At 38.9% G+C, this 22,659-nt stretch overlaps 1 protein-coding gene across 1 annotated transcript in view; it reads right to left on the bottom strand.

Annotated features, from left to right (window-relative positions):
- The window catches only part of DDC (dopa decarboxylase), a 148,895-nt gene that overhangs the window by 40,345 nt on the left and 85,891 nt on the right, over positions 1 to 22,659 (bottom strand). Inside the window, exons 7-8 of the mRNA XM_007943951.1 lie at positions 18,213 to 18,307; positions 8,744 to 8,811 (exon numbers count right to left, since the gene is read on the bottom strand). Of these exons, the coding sequence (XP_007942142.1) occupies positions 8,744 to 8,811; positions 18,213 to 18,307 (163 nt within the window). The remainder of the gene's footprint in view (positions 1 to 8,743; positions 8,812 to 18,212; positions 18,308 to 22,659) is intronic.

Here is a 22,659-nt window from a genome sequence, read left to right on the forward strand (position 1 = left end):
ATCTTCAACAAAATCCTAGCCAATAGATTCCAACAACATATCAAGAAAATCATTCATTATGACCAAGTGGGGTTCATATCAGGTATGTAAGGATGGCTCAGCATTAGAAAAACAGTCAATGTCATCCACCACATAAATAAAACAGAGGAAAAGAACCACATGATCATATCAATTAGTGCAGAAAAGGCATTTGATAAAATCCAACACCCATTCTTGATCAAAACTCTCAGAAAAATAGGAATAGAAGGGACATTCCTCAATATAATAAAGGGCATCTATGCAAAACCAACAGCCAACATTATTCTCAATGGAGAGAAAATAAAACCATTCCCCTTGTGAACAGGAACCAGACAAGGATGCCCTCTATCACCACTTCTATTCAACATTGTACTGGAAGTCTTAGCCAGAGCAGTAAGTCAAGAAAGGGAACTCAAAGGCATCCAAATTGGTAAGGAAGAAGTCAAAATATCCTGATTTGCAGATGATAGGATCCTATACCTAGAAAACCAAAGAGACTCAGTCAAAAACCTATTGGAACTAATTGAGAGATTTAGCATCATGGCAGGATACAAGATCAACATCCAAGAATCAGTTGAATTTCTCTACACCAGCAAAGAGATTGCTGAAAAAGAAGGAAGGAAATCAATACCATTTACAATAGCTACCAAAAAAATAAAATGCTTGGAAATAAATCTGACCAGGGACACATAAGACCTGTACAAAGAAAACTATAAAAAACTTCTTCAAGAAACCATAAGAGAGCTACATAAATGGAATAATATCCCACGCTCATGGACAGGAAGATTGATCATTGTGAAAATGTCAGTTCTGCCCAAAGCAATCTATGCATTCAGTGCAACCACAATCCAGATCCAATCAACATTTTTTAAGGATATGGAAAAACCAATCACTGCTAACCAGAAGGCTGGCGGTTCAAATCCACCAGCCACTCCTCGGAAGGAAGGTTGGGTAATCTACTTCCGTAGTGATACCACCTCAGCAACCCAAGGAGGGGCCGCTATGAGTCAGGGCTGACTCCACGGCACATAACAACAACAAGAACAACTTTATATGGAAAGGAAATAGACCCTGGATAAGCAAAACACTATTGAAGAAGAACAAAGTAGGAAGTCTCACATTGTCAGATCTCAAAACCTATTGTGATAGTCGGAGCTGTGTGTCAACTTGGCTGGACCACAATTCTGTGTAGTTTAAGCAGTTGTGATGTGGTTATTCCCATGATGGGATCAGACATATATATTTTGAGCAGCCAATCCATTGAAAGGGAGTTTCCCTAGGGCTGTGGCCTACTTCTGGCAGGACATTCTGGGAAAAGAGACACTCTTCTGTGGATCGAGATTCTGTTGTGCTGTCTACAACTGTCCATGAGCAAACAATCGACCATTCGTCCCAGAGATCTTGGATTTGTCATTTGTTGGAGTCAACAGCCAATATACTGCCTGCCAACCTTGAGCTCCTAGCCCCTGTAGCTAATGAGTCAGGAAAAGCCTCCAGCTTGACGTTTGATCCAAGAACTTTGAACTTGCCAGCTTCTATAAGTGTGTGAGCCGTTTTCCTAAGATAACTTTCTATTTCTCTCTCTATATAAGCTTTACTGGTTTTGTTTCTCTAGAGAACCCAGTCTAACACACCTACTATATAGCCACAGCAGTCAAACCGCCTGGTATTGGTACAATGACAACCACGTAGACCAGTGGAATAGAATTGAGAACCCAGAAATAGATCCATCGACCTATGGTCAACTGATCTTTGACAAAGGGCCTAAATCCATTAAATGGGGAAGAGAATGTTTGTTTAATAGATGGTGCTGGCAAAACTGGATATTCATCTGTAGAAAAATGAAACAAGATCTGTACCTCACACCATACACAAATACTAACTCCAGATGGATCACAGATTTAAATGTGAAACCTAAAACTATAGAGTTCCTCAAGGAAAACATAGGGGCAAATTTAGGGGACCTAATATATGGCATAAATAGGCTATCAAGCATAACCCAAAGTGCACAAACAGCAAAAGAGAAACTAGATGAATTGGACCTTCTCAAAATTAAATTTTTATGTGCTTCCAAAGACTTCTCCAAAAGAGTCCAAAGAGAATCTACAGATTGGGAAAAATATTTGTCAATGACATATCTGACAAGGGACTTACCTCTAGAATTTATACAAAACTCCAACACCTTAATAACAAAAATAATCCAATTAAAAAATGGGCAGAAGGCATGAATAGACAGTTCAGCAAGGAGGACATTCAACCAACCAACAAACATATGAAGAAATGCTCACGATCATTAGCCATAACAGAGATGCAAATCAAAACAACAATGAGATACCATGTTGCCCCAGCACTAGTAGCAAAGTTCAACAAGACAGAAAATAACAAATGCTGCCGAGGTTGCTGAGAGATTGGGACTCTCATACACTGTTGGTGGGACTGTAAAATGGTACAACCAGTGTGGAAAGCACTATGGTGATTCCTTAAAAAGTTGGAAATAGAAATACCATTTGATCCATCCATTCCATTACTAGGTATATATCCTAAAAAAGTGAGAGCCATGACAAGAACAGACATATGCACACCCATGTTCATCACAGCACTATTTACAATCACAAAAAGCTGGAAACAACTTAGGTATCCATCAACTGAGGAATGGATAACCAAACTTTGGTACATACACACAATAGAATGCTATGCAACCATAAAGAATAATACGGAATCTGCAAAACACCGCATAACATTGATGAACTTGGAAGACATTATGCTGAGTGAAATAAGTCAATCAAAGAAGGACAAATATTGTGTTAGTCCGTTATTGTAAAAGTCAAGGAAAGGTTTATCTATGGAAGGAAACTTTCTTTGTTGGTTACCAGGGGTGGGAAGGTGGGGTAGGGAGCACTGTTAGATAGGTAGAGATAGGTATTATCTGGGTAAAGAGAAGGGCACTGTACCAAATATGAGTGATCAACATGGTGGTACTAAGGAAGAGGAAGACATAGAGAGGTACATGGGAGGTGCTGACAACAAAGGTGAACCCTTTTGCACATACAGTACTGCGTCATCAGTGAAGGTAAACATGGGTATGCGGGTGGATAGATGGGTGGATGGGCTGAACTAGTAGGTATGTCTATGCAGCAGGGAATGCACCCAAGACCATGTATAGGGTTGGCAGACAATTGTTCTACAAGTGTATTTGTATATTCTGTAAGAATTCCCAGGGTTATAGTAGAGCTGACAAGGGACAAGTTTGTAGTCACTTCTTGGTCACAGTCAGCTACCCAGAGGGAGCAAGTAGTTGAACATGTGGGCTTGGGACCATAGTTGCAGGGGATATCAAGCTCAATTGGCATAACATGCTACACGAAACATTGTTCCACCTCCTACTTTGGGGATTAACAACTGGGACCTTCAAAGCTTGCAACCAGCCATCTAGATGCAACGATGGGTGTCTCCTCATCCAGAGCAAAGAAGAATGAAGAAAACCAAAGACTCATGGAAACAATTAGTCCTAGGGACTGGTACACCATGCTATCCGCAGCCTATATGACTATGAGACCAGAAGTATTAGATGATGCCCGGCTACCACTGTCAACCACTCAGAGGTGGATCTATGTGGGAGATCCTGAATAGAGAGGGAGAACAATGTGGAGCAAAACTCAAAAACACTTGGAAAAAAAAGAGGTGGGGCAAAGATTTGCTGGTCTAATAGAGCCTGGTGGAACCACTGAGACTATGGCCCCTAGCTGCCCTTCAGGTCTGGAATTGAACCCACACCTGTGGCTTCCAGCCAAACAAAAGACAGGCATATGAGTTGAACATTTATGTGAGATAGATATACTCCTTGGAGAGAACAATCATAGGAGGAAAAGGGCTGTTAATGCACAGGGAGACAGCTCAGGGGGCAGGAGTGCATGGAGTGATGAACACAAGGAAGAGGTCAGGAGGAAGTCGGAGGGGAGCTGTTGCATTGAGGTAAATTGGAGTCAACATCATGAGACAAAATGTATGTGAAGTACTGCATGGAAAGTGAATTTGCTCTGTAAACTTTCACCCAAATCACAATTTAAAAAAAAAAAAAAGAATTATCAGAGCGACCTAGTAGTACAGAAAGATTATGCCTCATTTAATTTCAAACACATAAGTGTAAAAGACAGCCTCATTTGCCAAATAAATTTTATTTCTGTGTGTTAAAAAAAAAAAAAAAGAATAAGTTTGCAGTAGGTTTTGGTAGATATCTTTTAGTGAATTAAGAAAGTTCTCTTTTGTTCCATTTTGCTAACATATTTTGTCATGAAAAGGTGTTTTTTTGCATGTAGTGTGATTTTTTTTTTTTCTCTCCTATACTGTTAACACAGTACATGACATTTTAAAATCTTCTAATATTAAACCACTCTGGAATAAGCACAATTTGTTCCTGGTAAAGTATTTTTTAAAAAGAAAAATATTGAATTTTATTTGTTAATATTTTACATAGAATTTCTTACTTTAACTTTGCAAGATTGTCCTACAATTTTTCTTCCTCAAGTTCTCTCTCATCTGATTTGGGAATCAAACTTATATTTGCTTCATGATATAAGAGATGGAATGTGTCCTCTTTTCCTGTTTACTGTGAATTACATTTATGATTAGACTGGTAAGTTCCTTGCTATGCTAAAGAAAAGAAAAGAAAAGAAAAGAAATAAACTCTTCACTCCAGACTAATAGAGATTAATTGTACCTCAGATAACTAACTGCTAGTTCTAGACAGTTTTTACAAATTCAACCACAAGACTCAAAGTTCAAAGGGCACCAGGACCAAAGTGAAAAAAAAAAAAAAAAAAACCCACAAAAAGATACATAAAACTGTCCACAAATGACCTTAAGGAGTCCCTGGGTTGTATAAAGTTAACATCCTCCGCTACTAAGAACAAGTACCTTGGAAGAAAGACCTAGCAATAAACTTCCAACAAATCAGCCATCTAAAATCCAGAGTAGAACCAGAACACAGTTCTACTTTACATGCATGCAATCATGAGTCTCAGTCAACTCCATGATAACTGGTTTGGTTTGATAATGGTTTTAAGATAAGCTCTATAATCAAATCTTACCTTAGCTAGAGTGTTAAAAACTTCCAGAGTAACTCAATTTAAAATGAACATAAACATTTTATGTAATAACATGTTCAAAAGCTATTTAAAAAATGTATGGCAAAATTATATATTATTTGGAAAAAAAACTAGACCTTTTTTTTAGGTAGATAAGATATACCCTTGACACATGTGAAATCTGAGACTATATCTGGAGAAGATCTGCTTATCAAAGAGACATTAAGATTTGGGCAGGGTGGTTCAGATTTACATATAAAAGATTCAAAATGCCAAATGAACAATAAAAAGGTTATGAACAGAATAATGAAATCATTATGAAACCCATTTATTGTGCTTTTAATGATTGCAAGTTTTAGAAACTTCAATTATCTTGTCCATTTCATTATTTAAAGAATATAACCAATGTGTTTACTTTAAATTATGGACTAACCATTGGTACAATTTCATTAAACAAAACAGAGACACTTTAAGGAATACAAAAAGATAGTGAAAGCAAAAAGAAATCATTTATTTCTTTTTATCTTATTGTTGTTGTTGTTATGTGCCGTCGAGTCAGCCCTGACTCATAGCGACCCCTCCTTGGGTTTCCGAGGCAGTATCACTACGGAAGTAGGATTGGCCAACCTTCCTTCCGAGGAGTGGCTGGTGGGTTTGAACCGCCAGCCTTCTGGTGAGCAGGCAAGTGTCTTAGCCACTATGCTACCAGAGACATCTATAAAACATTTATTACTTAGGATTGCTTGTTTGCTGGTTTTAAACTCTTGGGAGTTTAGAGTGATGCCTGTCCATTACTGAATTGTTTTGAAAGTTCTGACAGGCTTCTTTGTTTATTATCTGTATTTTATTGTGTTAGACAAGCTCACATTGCTGCAATCATCTCTTAAAGAAGCAAAAAGTATCTCTTTCATTCCATGGGTATTCAGCACACACACACACACACACACATTCACACAAAGTAAAGGGCTCAGAAAATTTGCAGAAACCTATTAGCACTCCTAGCTATCTGGTATTGGTATTATTTTATCAAGGTCATGATTGAAATATCATAGCAAGCCAGGAGCCCTTGCCTCTGGTCAGGATTGTCTATGGCACTCTTTGTTACAATCTCTCTATTTTTAACAACAAGCTCCTCTTGTCCATGATGATTTCATGGTATGCTGTTGCAACATCATTTTCACTGAGAAGGCCTGTGATCCATTACAAAACAATAGCATCTAGGTAGTGCCACTATGCTATGGATTGAATGGTGTCCCCAGAAAACATGGGTTATAAATCCTAACTCATATTACCTGTGAAAAGAAGCCATAGTGGCACAACGGTTAAGTGTTCAACTGTTACCCTGAAAGTTTGTGGTTTGAGCCCACTCAGCAGGTCCACAGAAAAAAAACCTGGTGATCTGTTCCTATAAAGATTGTTGTTGTTGTTGTTATGTGCCATTGAGTCGTCTCCAACTCATAATGACCTTATGTACAACAGAACGAAACACAGCCCGGTCCTGTGCCAGCCTCACTATCCCACTATACCTGAGCCCATCGCTTCAGCCACTGTGTCTATCCATCTCATTGAGGGCCTTCCCCTCTTTCGTTGACCCTCCACTTTACCAAGCATGACATCCTTCTCCAGAGAATGGTCTAGAAAACCCTACAGGGCAGTTCTCTGTCACATAGGGTTAGTATGAGTTGAAATCAACTCAATGGCACCTAACAAAAGTAACATACCTGTGGATGTTATCCCATCTGGGAACAGAGGTTTTCTTTGTTATGTTAATGAGGTCATATTAGTTTAGGGTATGTTTTAAGCCAAGCAATTGTAAGATATAAAAGAGTAGATGAGACAAAGAAGCAAGGAAGCATAGATGAAGGAAGACAGATGCCATGCCACATGACAATCACCAAAGAACTGAGGAACAGAACCTGAGAAGAGGCAAGGGCCTTCCCTGGAGCTGACAGAGAAAGAAAGCCTTCCTTTAGATCTGGCACCCTGAATTTGGACTTCTAGCCTCCTAAACTAAGAATGTAAGTTTCTGTTCATTAAATCCACCCATTAGTGGTAGTTCTTTTATGGTGACACTAAGAAACTCAGTCACCTTGTTAGCTGGCTCTCTATTGGCACTCTGCCTAGAACCTGGTCATCTAAACTCCAACTCCCCAACAGAAGGTTTTTCAATCGATATATTGCCCCAGCAGAATTAAGGGTGAATTTGAACCACCAACCTTTTGGTTTACAATTGAGCATTTAACCACTGTGCCACTAGGATTCCTCAATCAAAGTTACATTTTGAAAAAAAGTTGGCTTTGGGCACTCTTTGTAAGCTATCCTTTAGGTAATATAGAAAAACACAACCACAAGATTATAAAGGAACATTCATAAAAACGATAGATTTTATACTTATTAGTCATACAAAATTCCACCCCCTGTCTGTTAGTTTTATCATACTACGGTGGCTTGCATGTTATTGTGACTCTGGAAGCTATGCCACCAATATTTCAAATACCAGTAGGGTCAACCATGGTAGACAGGTTTCAGTGAGCTTCTAGAGTAAGACAGATTAGCAAGAAAGGCTAGGTGATGTACCGCTGAAAATTATCCAGTGAAAACCCTAGTATCAGAATAGAATATTGTCCGACTAGACCAAACAAGCCGGGAATTGTGAAGATGGTGCATGACTAGGCAGTGTTTCATTCTGTCATACATAAGGTTACCACCAATCAGAGCTGACTTGATGGCAGCTAACAACATCAAATACAAAATTAAGTTTAATATAGCCTTTTACTAATTGATGTTAAAATCAAATATCAAAGGTTGGGGAAAGGAATATAATTAGAAAATAATTTGATTTGATCTGAAGGAAGGCACTCAAAACTAATTTACCTTTAGGTAAACTAGTAAAAGAACTCACTGATCATTTGGTAAGCTAGGAGAACTGACTTAAATTGAATGATGTGAGAGCTGCTTTTCTTACCATGCCAAAGGGAAAACCACTCATTTAGTTTACATAGTAAAAATTTGGTACAAAGTTCATGGGAAGCCTCTTGATTCTAAATTTGATAATCAATTTCTTATTCTAAAGAAGTTAGAACATTACACAGTGTTCTCATACCACTCCTAACCAATCATTTTGTTTCTTAGACATCATCTATATGAAGTAACATCATTTAATTTCTGACTTTTCTCTCTTGCTCTAAATATCACCAAAAGTGGTTATGGCACAATCATTAAGAATTTCTCTCTTAAGAAACAGGGGTATTCCCTCGCCCCTTTTACCAAATACTTTTAAGGTGTTGGATTGGTTAAGAATCTAGGAATAAAAACACAGAAGCAACTGAATTAGAGACATTGTACTGCAATTTCCTTGCATTTGTTTTCTCTTAAATCTAAATAAACCAAATTACAGATTTTCTCTGTTAGCCTTCTTTTTCCTCCTGCCAACATGTTGCGATAATATTTTATAGGTAACAGTTTACGACCAGGGTAAGACTTGGCAAGAATTCTATCAAAGTTTCAGAAACGGAAGCAAGTATTGCATTAAGTGACTCTGTGCTAGAAGCATCTTCACGGGGAAGGCTTTTTTCAAATAAGTCATCTCTGAGGAGCTAAGGAGACAGAGTTAAGTGGCATCTAATAATGAGGAAACTTACCACATGGCAGAGCAGTCAAAATTCACCAAAAGCCATTTGTGGGGATTAAAGTTAAATGAATCTGCAAACTGCCAGGGAATGATAACAAAAAGAAAAAAAAAAAAAAAAGAAAGAAAATATTTTAGTTATAAAACAACAAGAACCTCATACATAATAAGAAAAGTTCTGTTCTCAATGAAAACCAAGAGGCCACACCTTGAGACCCCAGAAGGGGGCAGTGAAGTGAAGTCATTGAAATCATGGGATTTGAAACATGAAAACAATTGAGATCTGGATTCCAGTCTGGTCTCTGGACTTTGTTAAATTATAGACTTGAGCAGTGACTTGACCTATCTGGGCTTCTTTTTCTTGTTTTTCAAGTGGTAATAATACATTTTACCTCATGAAATGTGCAGCTAAATATAGATCTGATTCTGGGTTGAAAAGAAAAGGACGATAAAAAAGGAGGATAGCTGTGGAGTCAGAGAATCCCGGTTTCAAATCCTGCTCAATTACTCACTCCATGTGAACTGGGATGAAAATTCCTGCTTCATGGACATGTTGTGAAGCAGTAGCTATAGAGGCCTCAGGCCAGCACCTGACAGAATAAACCCTCAAGTGTGCATGTTGCTACTGTGGGTGATTTGTGGCAGACCCAGGTTACATGATTAAAACATGGCTACTGCCTTCCACTAGCTCACAGTTAAGTGGTGAAATCTGATAGGAGAACAGATCATTTAAATGCAATATGAAAACGACCTCAGATAACTATAAAGAGGGCATATGGTTTATACAGAAGAGGAGGAAGAGGGCTCACTGTGTGGGGCTGAGGAATGTGCCCTGCTGAGGTGGTGTCTCACAGGACTGGAGGCCAGTGATATTCATTCATTGGGATGAAGGTCATTGATTCAAACCTAGGCAGGCTTCATGATACCAAAATGCCTCCAACCCTCAAAACATAAACCAGGTGTACAGAGATGTCCACAAAGTGTTTGTGGGAAGAGTGAAATAACCTCATTCTTTTCTGTAATGAGGAAAGTATAGAGTCTGGAGCAAGAGACTCAGATTCTGGTCCTAGTCTTTCCACTTCATAGATGAGTGCCTTTGGTGGAGTAATGCTATAGGATTTTATAAACAAAGAATAGGATTGAGATCATCTCTAAAGCCTTTCTATTAGAGCTTCCTATCATTTATGTGTTTAAGGAGCTCTGGTGACATAGTGGTTAAAGCATTCAGCTACTAACCAAAAGGCTGGCAGCTCGAACCCACCAGCTGCTCTGCTGGAGAAAGATGAGGTGATCTTCTTCCATAAAGATTTACAGCCTTGGAAACCCTATGGGGCAGTTCTACTCTGTCCTATAGGGTTGCTGTGAATCTGAATTGACTTGATCACAGGTGGTGGTAGATTATTTATGTGTTTAACTCCTAATTTGGTGTAGGGTTATCACATTCCATGCAAACTGATGCATTTTGAAGGATTTGAATCATTCATAATACTCAGAATTCAAAAGAGCACAGTCCAAGGCACATTCTGACAAAGGATGAGGGGGTTTTGTTTATATGTGAGGTGATGACTCTCCCCGCGCAGCATCACAAGTGGCTCTCCTGATTTAAGCTTAATATGAATCTTGATGCATTTTTATTTGGGGAAGAAACACAATTTTTTTTAGTTGAGGTAACTATACCAAACCAAATTCCCTTCCATCGAGTCAGATCCGACTCACAGTGACCCTCCCTTTCCAAGGCAGTATCACTATGGAAGTAGATTGCCCAATCTTTCTTTTGAGGAGTGGCTGGTGGGTTTGAACCACCAACCTTTTTGTTAGCAGTCAAATGGCTTAGGCACTATGCCACCAGTGCTCCAAGGTAACAAAATGTAAGAGTTCTACTTTTGCTTAAAAAGATAAATATTATTATTATTTATCTTACACTTTTTAATGTGCATAGCATAAAGTCACATAAAATTTATGCACATTATATTTCAAACTACTGGAATATTTGGAATAAGCAGAACTTTAATTCAGATGACAATGTTTAGAAATTGTACTGGTTTTCAGTTCTGTGTCCTACATTGTAACTAAAATTTCATTTGTCCTGTGAAATACTTTATGTCTGTGGTTCCCTCAACTTTATGAACTGACAAAGTTCACATGATATCTCTTTTACTGTGAAAGTGAAATAACTAATCCAGAGTAACAACAGCTAGCCTTATTTTTTGTTTAGCTGATTCCTTTACCAATATTACTTTAATCTATCAACATCTCTTGCTTTATTTTCTAAGAAATTGTAAGACAATGTCCAAGTTCATTGTTTTCCTAACAGTTATAGGTTCCCTCGCTGGAAAACCATGGGTGACAGTTACAAGCAACCTGATCTAGCTTCACCATCAATAGAAGAGCTGCTATGTTTCTAAGGAGAAAGTAAGAGATTTTAGCTACCAAGAGTGACCTAGGAGGGCACTCTGGACTGACAAACAAGACTTGGGTCCACCTGAAGGGCCGGGGATTCAGCCACAGGGTTGAATCCATAATTGGAGCAGAAATCAAGGCAGTGGCCACTGCAAAAGCCCAGCCTAACTCAGCCTTCCAATGGGAAACCTCTAATTCTCCCCTCCTGAGAAACTTCTCAAGACTTGTAACCCCTCTTTTCTACTTGTTTGAGGAATAAGCCCTAAGGATGCAATAAGAACAAAGGTCCAGGTCAGCAATGGGGGTACATTTGATCATCTGATGCCTACTTTCTACATCAATTCACTCTGGCAGTGCAGATTCATTTCCTGCCAGGCTTCAATAAAAGTAATATTTAGAAAGAGACAGGAAATTACAGTGAGGTCCATTTGTTGATAAAAGGAAACAAAAGGTTAAGGAGGAGCTTTGTTTGCTAGGAATTTTATTAGTTCTCTCCTATGGGACTGATCTGTTTAAACTTCTTTCATTACCCAACAGTGATATTTCCCTCCTGCTGACTGGGGGAAAGGCTCTTATCTGTGATAGCAGGGCTACAGCAGGATATTATAGCCTCTTATCTGACCTACTGAGTACCAAGGCCTTCAGCCAGGCAAGGAGATAGAGTCAGGAGCAATAATGGCAGGAAAAATTGAAATGACTCATTGTTGAGCAAGAAACACACTGTCTACTGCTGATAGGATCTACCCAAACCCACCCATTAGTGAGGTGGTTTGACAATTAGGCATCTTCCCTATGAAAGACGAAACCTCACATTGTCAGTTCACCGGCAAGAGAAAATGGGAAAGGATCATGAAATCCTAAACCTGGTTCCTAGAGTTAGATAAAGCATCTACCCCAGGCCCAGGCTTTGAGGAGGTATGTGAATCCCTGATGAACACATAGCTCTTCCTTTGCAACTGTTCAGGAACTGACATTTCAGGGAATTAATATAACTATCGAATAAAAGATGTTTATGTTTATTATTTATTTTCCAACAAGAAATATCCACAAAAGTAGCTGTCAGCAACTAATGGTAGAGTGCTTGGTATTAGCATCATATCATCAGAATTTCTACATTGCTCCATGCCAATATTTATATAGGAATTTGTTGTTGTTGTTGTTATGTGTTGTTGAGTCAGACCCAACTCGTAGCGACCCCTCCTTGGGTTTCTGAGGCAGTATCACTATGGAAGTAGTATTGCCCAACCGAAGCTCTATTTTACCCTCAAAGATAGATCTGAGTCCTAGCATGCACTAAGCAAGTGTTCAATAGAAAACTGTTGAATGAATAAACAAATGGATATGATGGATATATAAATCAGAATACTACTTTATTCATTTCTAATGGGGATTATTTTTTCCAAAGATTGGGATATTTGTTTTGTATAGCTATAACACATATTTTCTGGTATTAGGGCACTATGAGAAGTCAAATTAGTGATTAGATTGTTTGGCAAGCATGACATGAGACCAAAGAAAGGTTTTTGAGGGACAGTTTCTCTAGGTCATGGTGAAAAATAACAGCATCTAGACGGCTGGTGGTTCAAACCCACCAGCCACTCCTCGGAAGGAAGGTTGGGCAATCCTACTTCCGTAGTGATACTGCCTCTGAAACCCAAGGAGGGGTCGCTATGAGTCGGGGCCGACTCGACGGCACATAACAACAACAACAACAACAACAATGCATTATTTGCTTGTTGTGTGCCAGACACTGTTTTAAAGTCTTTTAAATATGGTTACTGTATCTAATCTTTACAAAAAAACCCACAAAAGATATATCATTATTAAATTCATTTTATGAGACATAGAGAGGATAACTAACATGCCAAAGGTTAACTAGCTAGTCCTGAGGGAAAGCTGGAATTCAAACCAGAAAGTCTAGTGCCCAAGTCTGTGCCCTTAATCACTGTGCCATATAAGTTAAATTCTTTGCCTCAAAGGAGAAAGCCTTTCTCTTTTGGCCAAGGTCACTACTCCTCTGCCTTAGCATCTCTTTCCTGGATGTACTGCCAGCGCCTGCCTCTCTGGATCTTGTCTTGCATTTATATCTGACATTCTGGGGAGGAACTTCCTAGGCTATGAGTTACCATCAGCAATGAAATGCTGCCTGAGAATGAGAGCACAGATCACAATCCATCAATAAGGTAATTTCTTTGTGGAAGTCTGGATCATTTTACAGAGAATTGATCAATAATTTTGATTACTATTTCTTGAAACAAGCGTTGTTTGAGTTTTGCATTACAATCCACATTTTACAATTTCCAGAAGAGGCAGAGGATATTTAAATGCATTGGCAGCTGCTCGCTCAATATTGGATAAATTGGATAAAGCATATCATGTTTAGTTGCACGGTCGAGCATCACTATCACATTGAATCAAAATGTAGGAAATTTCAGGATGGTAATTTAAATTACATCTTGTGTTGAAATGCTTTAAGATTTTACTCCGTGGCCACATATACTCCCACAGATTTATTATTATTATTGTATGATTTCATTTACTTTCTAAAATTTTATTTCTGGTGATGATACACGCAGCAAAACATATGTCAATAATGACTATTTCTACATGTACTATTTAGTGACATTCTTCAACTTGTGCTACCTTTCTCTCTAGCCTTTTCCAAATTGTTTTACCATCATCAACATATTGTTCCTTAAGCTTCTTATCTAAACTTTCAAATTGCTGTTGTCAAATTGAACCTATGTAGGTAATTCTTTAAAAGAATACAATGTTCAAGGCAGACATTCTTTTCTAATTAAGCTACACTATTACTTGGTTTCTTTCTCTTTTTTTTTTTTTTTCCTGACTTTATTTTTGTTGTTGTTGTTGTTGAGAACATACACAGAAAAACACATACCAATTCAACAGTTTCTACTTGTACCATTTAGTGACACCAATTACATTCTTCAAGTTGTACAACTATTCTCACCCTATTATTCTGAGTTGTTCCTCCCTCATTAATATAAACTCACTCTTCTCTAAGGTTCGTATCTCCTCTTTCAAGTTGTTCTTGTCAATTTGATCCCATATAAACAGTTCTTATAAAAGATGCAGAAACCCAACGAGGGGTCACTATGAGTCGGATACGACTCCATGGTAGTGAGTTTGGGTTATTTTTGGTTTTTTGAAAGAGAATAATACTCAAGACAGACATTTTTTACTAGTTAGGCTATTGTTTAGTTTTAAGAAGACTTTAGGGGATGTTATTGGTTTAAAGTTAAAAAATTATCTCAGGGCAATAGTTTCACAGGTTCATCTACCCTCCATGGCTAGAGAAAGTCTAGAGTACATGAGAATTTGAAATTCTGTTCTGCTTTTGCCCCTTTTGATTAGGATTATTTTATGGAATATTTGATCTAAATGATCAGTCACTGCAGCTGGACACCATCCATTTCTTCTGGTCTCATGGCAAAGGAGGCAGTTGTTCATGGAAGCAATGAGCCACACATTCTGTATATTCCTCCTATTCCTGACTCTCCTTCCTCTGTCACTGCTGGTGACTAGAAGTCATTGCTGTGCCTCGGATGGCCACTTTCAAGCTTTTAAGACCCCAGGTACTACGTAAGGTAGAACAGAAGCACTAAACATGCTATTTGGCCAATTAATTGGGATGCTCTGTGAAACCTTGGCCCTAAACCTCCAAACCAAGTAACCAAATCCCATGAGGCATTTGGCTGTACATAAGCAGCCTCAGTAGTCATTCTCTTTCTCTCTCTTTTTTCCTTTGTCATTGTTGCAAATGTGTCTATCACACTACTTTTGCCAGTTCAAGTTTGTACAACTTATTAACAGCAATTTCAGTAATTCGCTGTGCAGCTCTATCTTTAATCAATGAAATTTTTTCATCCCTATTAACTTTCCTTTTCCCCCTTACTCCCACCACTGGTAACAACTAAGCAACTTTGGTTTCTATATATTTGCCTTTTCTTGTCTTTTTACATAAATGAGATCATGCAATATTTGTCCTTTTATGATTGGCTTATTTCACTCAGCCTAAAGTCTTCAAGCTTCACCTATATTTTCTCATATATAAGATTTCATGTCTCCTACTGGCTGAGTGGCTCTGGTAGCGTAGTGCCTAAGGCATTTGACTGCTAACCAGAAAGCTGGCAGTTTAAACCCAACAGCCACTCCTTGGAAGGAAGATGGGGCAATCTACTTCCGTAGTGATACTGCCTCGGAAACCCACAGAGGCGCTGCTATGGGTCGGGTCTGACTCAATGGCACATAACAACAACAAACTGGCTGAGTAGTATCCTATTGCATGTATGTACCAAATTTTGATTATCTATTTGTTTATCTGTAAACAAAGCTGTTTGGATGGTGGCATAGTGCTTAAGGCATCTGACTGCTAATCAGAAAGCTGTCAGTTCAAAGAAGGTTGAACAATCTACTTCCATAGCGATGCCACCTCAGAAACCCAAGGAGTGGTCGTTATGAGTCGGATCCAAGTCGATGGCAGTGAGTTTGGTTTGGTTTGGTTGTATTGAATCTATAGATCACTTTGGGTAGTGTTGATCTTAACAATATTAAGTCTTCTGGTCGATGAACACAAAACAACTTTCCATTTATTTAAGTTTTTTTTTATCTCTTTCAGCAGTGATTTATAGTTTTTCCTTGTATAAGTCCTTCATGTCCTGGTTAGATTTATTAATAGGTATTTTGTTCTCTTAGATGCTATTGTAAATGGTATTGTTTCCTTAATTTCCCTTTTGGATTTCTTATTGATGGTGTATGGAAACTCAACTGATTTTTGTTTGTTGACCTTGTACCCTGAAACTTTGCTAAATTCCTTTAATAGATCTAGAAGTTTTCTAGTGGACTCTGGAATTTTCTATATATAAGTCATATTATCTGCAAATAGAGGTAATTTTACTTCTTCTTTTCCAATCTGGGTACATTTCATTTCTTTTTCTTATCTTATTGCTCTGGCTAAGACTTCTAATACAATATTGAATCGCAGTGGTGAAAGCAGGCCCCCTTGTCTTGTTTCCAATTTCAAGGGGAAAGTGCTCAGTCTTTCTCCAGTAAGTAGAATGTTGGCTTTTCAACATATATCCTGAATCATACTGAGAAGTTTTTCTCTTCCTATCTTCTTTAGAGTTTTCATCAAGAAAGGGTGTTGGATTTTATCAAATCCTTTTTCTGTATGCATAGAGATAATGATGTGGTTCTTGTCCTTTGTTCTAAACCAAACCAAACTCACTGGTGTCGAGTCAGATCTGACTCATAGCAACCCCTCCTTGGGTTTCCTTTGTTCTATTGACATGATATATTATGTTGACTGATTTTCTAATGTTGAAACATCTCTGCATCCTTGGAATAAATCTCACCTGGTCATAGTGTATGCTTTTAATATGCTGTTGGATTCTGTTTAACTGGTATTTTGTTGAGGATTTTTGACTCTATATTCATAAGAGATTTTGGCCTATAGTTATCTTTTCTTGTGGTGTCTTTGTCTGGTTTGATTATCAGGGTTATGTTTGCTTCACAGAATGAATTAGGGAGTATTCCTTCTTTCTTTATAGTTTGGAAAGGTTTAAACAATATTGGTGTCAATTCTTTAAAATGGTCAGTATGATTCCCCAGTGAAGCCATCTGATCCAGGACTTTTTGTTGTTGTGAGGTTTTTGATCACTGATTTGCACTCTTCACTTGTTATGGGTCTGTTGACACTTTCTATTTTCTCTTGAGTCAGTTTGGGTAAGTTATGTGTTTCTAAGAATTTATTCATTTAATCTAGGTTATCTACTTTGTTGTCATATAGTTGTTCATGATATTGTGTCATAATTCTCATTTTTCTATCAAGTCAGTTGTAATCCTCCCTCTTTCATTTCTTAATTTGATTATTTGCATCTTTTCTCTTATTTTCCTTGTCTCTCTAGTTAAAGGTTTGTCAATTCATCTGTTTTATTGATCTTTTTTCAAGGAACTGACTTCTGGTTTCATCAATTCTATTCTTTTCCTGTTTTCAGCATTATTTGTTTCTGTTCTAATCTTTGTCCTCGGAAGGAAGGTTGGGCAATCCTACTTCTGTAGTGATACTGCCTCAGAAACCCAAGGAGGGGTCGCTATGAGTTGGGGACGACTCAACGGCACATAACAACAACAACAACAACTAATCTTTGTTATTTCCTTTCTTCTAGTGGTGTAGTGCCTAAGGCATTTGACTGATAAGCAGAAGGCTGGCAGTTCAAACCCACCAGCCACTCCTTAGAAGGAAGGTTGGGCAATCTACTTCTGTAGTGATACTGCTTCGGAAACCCAAGGAGGGGTCGCTATGGGTCGGATCCAACTCAACAGCAGTGAGTTTGGTTTTTAGTAGATTTAGGCTTAGTTTGCTCTTCTCTGTAGTTTCTGGAATTGTCAAGTTAGGCTGTTAATTTGAGATTTTTCTTCTTCCTTTTTTTTTTTTTTAATGTGGGTATTTATTGCTTTAATTTTCCCTCTGAATACTGCCTTCATGCATTCCTTGAGTTTTAGTATGTTGTGCTTCATTTTCATTTGACCAAGAAATTGGTGATTTCTCTTTTGATTTCTTCCTTGACCCATTGACAGTTTAGTTGTATATTGTTTAATTTCTGTATGCTTATATATTTTCCAGTTTTTTTTTTCTGTTATTGATTTCTGGCTTCACCCATTGTGGTTAGGGAAAACACCTTGCATGATTTCAATCATTTAAAATTTATCAAGACTTGAGTTGTAACCTAAAATATGGTCTATCCTAGAGAATGATATAAGTTTTTCCACAGTTTCATATGATAAAATATATCCTATCATACAACCCAGCCCAAGATTTACCTAGACTCAGTAATAGTTGTAAACACCAGGGGTGTTTGTAAAAACAGGTATGACTAGAGATGATTTTTAACCCCTGTCATGACGATGTATAATTTCCAATAATCAAAATAATTGGTTTGGAAATAATTTGTAAAATAAACCACAACAATGAAATATCAAATGTCTTATAAAGGGAGACATTACTTATGACAAAGTGCTTTAAAAAAATCACTTTATTAAAGGTAAAAGTGCATACTCACCTCTACCCCATTCAGAAGATGCCGAAATTCAGGGCAGATGAAAGCACTGCCTGCGTAGGCAGCATCAATGTGCAACCACATGTTCTCCCAGTTACCTGGAATTCAGAAGCCACTCTTGAGTTCTCAATTGGTGCCCTTCTCACATAGACTGTCTCCTGTCCCCCACCCCTAGCATCTTTCTTGTAGATTGTAAATGACTAGATCCCTAAAATACTCCTTTTCTCTAAGGGCAATGAAATTGAGGACAGGGTTGAGTCCTGATAGCCCAGATGATGTCTGATACTTAGTAGGTGCTCACTGATGCTTGGAAAATGACATAAATGCAATCAGTTGCACCCTTTGATGTTCAAGCTCCTCACAGCTCTGTATACATTTAATACACACTCTAACACCTCATGCTTACTCATTCCAGTTTTATTCCAGTTATACTACCTTTTTCTGTCCTCTTCTATTTCATCCACCTGGCATCACCACCACCACCATCACTTTGATGATTTTCTCAGGTCACCCATTCTAAAAGTGTTTCCCCACAAACATCTTTTGAGGAAGAGTCATGTCCATACTGACACCATCCACACTGACAACTCTAGTCTATCATGGTCCCTTGTCATCACTACCATGGAGAGGGTTAGCCACTGAATTTACACCATCTTGAATCCTTTGCTTCTTTCATGGTTATGGATTTTGTTTTCCAACTATATTGTAACAGCCTTGGGGGCAGGGACCACATCTTTCTTTGGAGATAGGACAGTTTCCTGTCTACGTGTGCTTCCTCAATTCAGACCTATCTGGGCTCAGTTCCTGCCTCCCATCACATAGCAGCCATATGCCCTTATCTACCTCCTCCACACCTCATTCTCGTCACAGGAAAAATGGAGATAAAAACAGTACCTATGACTTTGAGGATTAAACAAGATAATGTTCATAATGTGTCTATCACAACACCTAGCATAGAATTAGTGAAAAATGATGTGATTATCATTCCCTCCTTCTGCCCCAGGCAAATGGAAGAGTCATGGAATATGTAAGAATTAAATTTTGAAAGATCTCAGCATTGAAGTGGTTATTCTTCCCCTTTATAGAGAAGGGTAATGATGATGGAAGCCACATGCCAAAGGCACCCAGTGGTATGTGTCAGCATCAGCACCTGCCAAATATGTTCAAAGGATGGATAGATTCATCATTCACTTTTTCATACATGATGCTTGTTAACTAGTGTGTAGGAGAATTAAAGAGTAGTACGTAATTCTGAGCTCTGTGGATAAAAGATACAAAGGCATTTAAATTTGATCTTCAGAAGTGAAGGGATTGATGCCTTAAGTTGGAAGAAGATAGAATGTTTCCAAAGAATGGGATATGGCCAGGCCAAAGCTCAGGAGGTAAAAGTAATGGGTCTGATGGGGACTGAGTGATCTAAGCACATTTTTATGGAGTAGAATATCCAGGCCACCACCTTGCATGGAATTAGTCTCTACTAGGGCTTACATAACCCCAGATGGGTGCAGCCATGAACCAGGAGCACAGAAACTTCAGATACATAGAAATATTTCCCTGAGACCTCACTGGGAAATGATGGGACAAGGCCTTCACTGTATCTTAGAAACATCATGGAGTAAATTGAAACTTCAGATTCACTTATAAAATGTGCATAACTTTTCAAAGAAATGTGGTGCTTTCTATGTGGCTGTTTGGGCTGCCTCTGGTAGCAAAGCTTCATTTTCTGTGAGAGGTTTTTTGGCGGTGTTTGGTAGACAGCAGCTAGATAGTGTCCAAGTCAGGATTGGTGAATGAACGGTCAAGGCAGAGCAAGTCTCCAGGCCTGAGTTATAACATAAGTTAGGAGATATATAGGCCATGAGGATGGGAGGGAATCTAGAAGAACCTAGAAGTGGCAGACAAGGTTGTCTTTTCTTTCTTACCACCTTTATTTCCTTCCCACTTAGCCACTGCTTAGCACACATGTTTGGTACTACTTCACTTTGTCACATTGTGATGGCCTGTGTGTTGCTATGATGCTAGAAGTTATGGCACTAGCATTTCAAATCCCAGCAGAGTCACCCACAGTGTAAGGGTTTCAGCAGAGCTTCCAAATTAAGATAGATTAGGAAGAAAGACCTAACAATCTACTTCTGAAAATTAGCTAATGATATCCCTCTGGATCAAAATGGAACATTGTCCAATATAGTGCTGACAGATGAGCCCTCTAAGTTGAAAGACACTCAAAATATATAGTGGCCCCAATGATGATTCAAGCATACTAAGAATAGTGAAGATGGAACAGGAGCTTGCAACATTTTGTTCTGCTGTGAATGGGGTTGCCATGAGGTGGAGTAGACAACAGCAATTAACAACTAGCCATCACCTTGGGAGGAGGGAATGTTTAGTCATTTAGCAACACAGCACATCATCGTAGCTCAGCCTCCGCTAGGACCCACATCTAAGAGAGGATCTGACTCTGAGCCTCCAGGACAAAGCCAAAACTTCAGGGTTATGTCCATGATGCCATTTGAGGATGCATCAGAGACCCAGGAGGGGCAAGAAGTAGAATGACCTTATGAGGGAAAGAAGAGGGGGACATTAGTGACATCAGAACTTATAGCTGCCACCAGAAATGAGCTCCACAGTGCTTTCCTAATTTCAGTGATAGAAGTAAAGGAGCATTTGGCTTCACTTCTGGAACATTGTCTGATATGTGATCCACTAATGGTGAAACAAAGGAGCCCTGATGGTGCAACAGTTTTAAGTGCTTAGCTAGTAACTGAAAGTTTGGTGGTTTGAACTCACCCAGAGGCCTTGCAGGAAAAAGGTCTGTCAATCTGCTTCTATAAAGATTATAGCCTAGAGAACACTATGGAGCAGTTCTACTCTGTCACATGGAGTTACTCTGAGTTGGAATTGACTTGACAGCGTGTAACAACAACACTGACAAAACTTATTTTGGACCATCCTGAGTATTACAGGAATATCTAGGAATTAAGAAGACATGGAGACGTCAGACCATTCCTCCCAAAGCAGGGGAAATGGTGATTCCCCAGAACAAGGTACACCCAGTTTGGGAACCAGAAGGCTACCTTTATAGGCAGCAATTTGGAAGAGGGAAAAGGTGGCCTCCATTCCCCTTCTGGCCTTGGCTACTTAGGACAGGATGCTACCTGGTCCTGCTTCCTCTCCAGGGTCCATGACAAGGCTTCTCTCATTAGCTATAACTAATCATCCTCAGAATTCTTACTCCATAACTTGTGCCTAACTGATTTAAATAATCTGTTTTTTGCATGTCAACCTCTTCTAAATAAAACTAGCCAAGCAATTAATTGATCTAAGCAGCCAACTTAAACAGTCTCTCTGGCAAATCATATTAAAGAGTGTGAAAAAGAAAAGATCATTCCTAGAACAGCAAGTTGCATAAACCATCCCCTGGCTTAATTTCTTTGTTACATGATCATGGATGAAAACTCTTCTGAATCCTTTTAATGGTTTATTCCAGATATAGAATATGGTCAGCTGAGGATCTCAGAGCAGTAGAGTTTAAATGGGAAGAATCTTAAATATTTGAAGACAGTCACAAAAATGGTAGTAGATGAGGGAATGTAGGTTAAAAGGTGCTTGCTTAACTAACTGTTAAGGCACTTCCTATTGTTATTAAGATAGTTATCAATGATAATTAAATACAACTGTCAAAATTAACCTCAATAGTAGACTTTGGCAGTGAATGAGTTTTGGCATTTGTCCATGTCAGCTCCCTCAGCACAGCTTCATGTTTGACACAACACATCACAAATCAAGTTCTGCCCATAGTCCCAGACCCAGTGAAGCAGAGGAGGGGCCAGGAGAGCTAGAGGCCTGAGATGGACCCAACCAGAAGACCCTGAGCCCTGGGAGAACCTGACAGCTGTTACCTCCCTGCTTCTTCCGGCAGGTGGCCAGCACTGGCTCAGGGACAGCAGGAGCCATGTGGACTCTGTCCCACAGAAGACCTTGACACTTTAATTAAACCTGAGAGGCTGGGGAATTGCATCAGCCGACTGCTAGCCAGGACATTCAGTTCTTAGTCTGACATCTGAGTCAAGGAGGACTTGGAGCCATTTGGCCCAGCTGATGGGAGTTTACAGCTAATGAGGCCAACAGCATGGCCATAGTCCTGTGTAGGCCAGCTCCATCCCTTCTTGCAGGCCTGGCCCATACACCACTGCTTCAGCCAGTTATTCTTACAGACATCCGCCACAGGCTATAGATGGTAGAGTGAAAGCATGTGTGAATTGGCAAATACACCCACACCTGCTGCTGGAAAGCAAAGTACATGTCTCAGATGCTGGTTATAGCATCACCTAGGACACAAGAAATACACTACTGTTTGCAAAGCACATTTTCATGCACTAACTCATCGTCTGAATCGTCTTCAGAGGGAAAGGTGATTATTTTACTAGTGTTGTTTTTCTCTCCATTTTAC

This window comes from Orycteropus afer, unplaced genomic scaffold, assembly GCF_000298275.1.
Source record: "Orycteropus afer afer isolate SDZICR_OR568_19922 unplaced genomic scaffold, OryAfe1.0 scaffold00115, whole genome shotgun sequence".
Lineage (NCBI taxonomy): Eukaryota > Metazoa > Chordata > Mammalia > Tubulidentata > Orycteropodidae > Orycteropus > Orycteropus afer.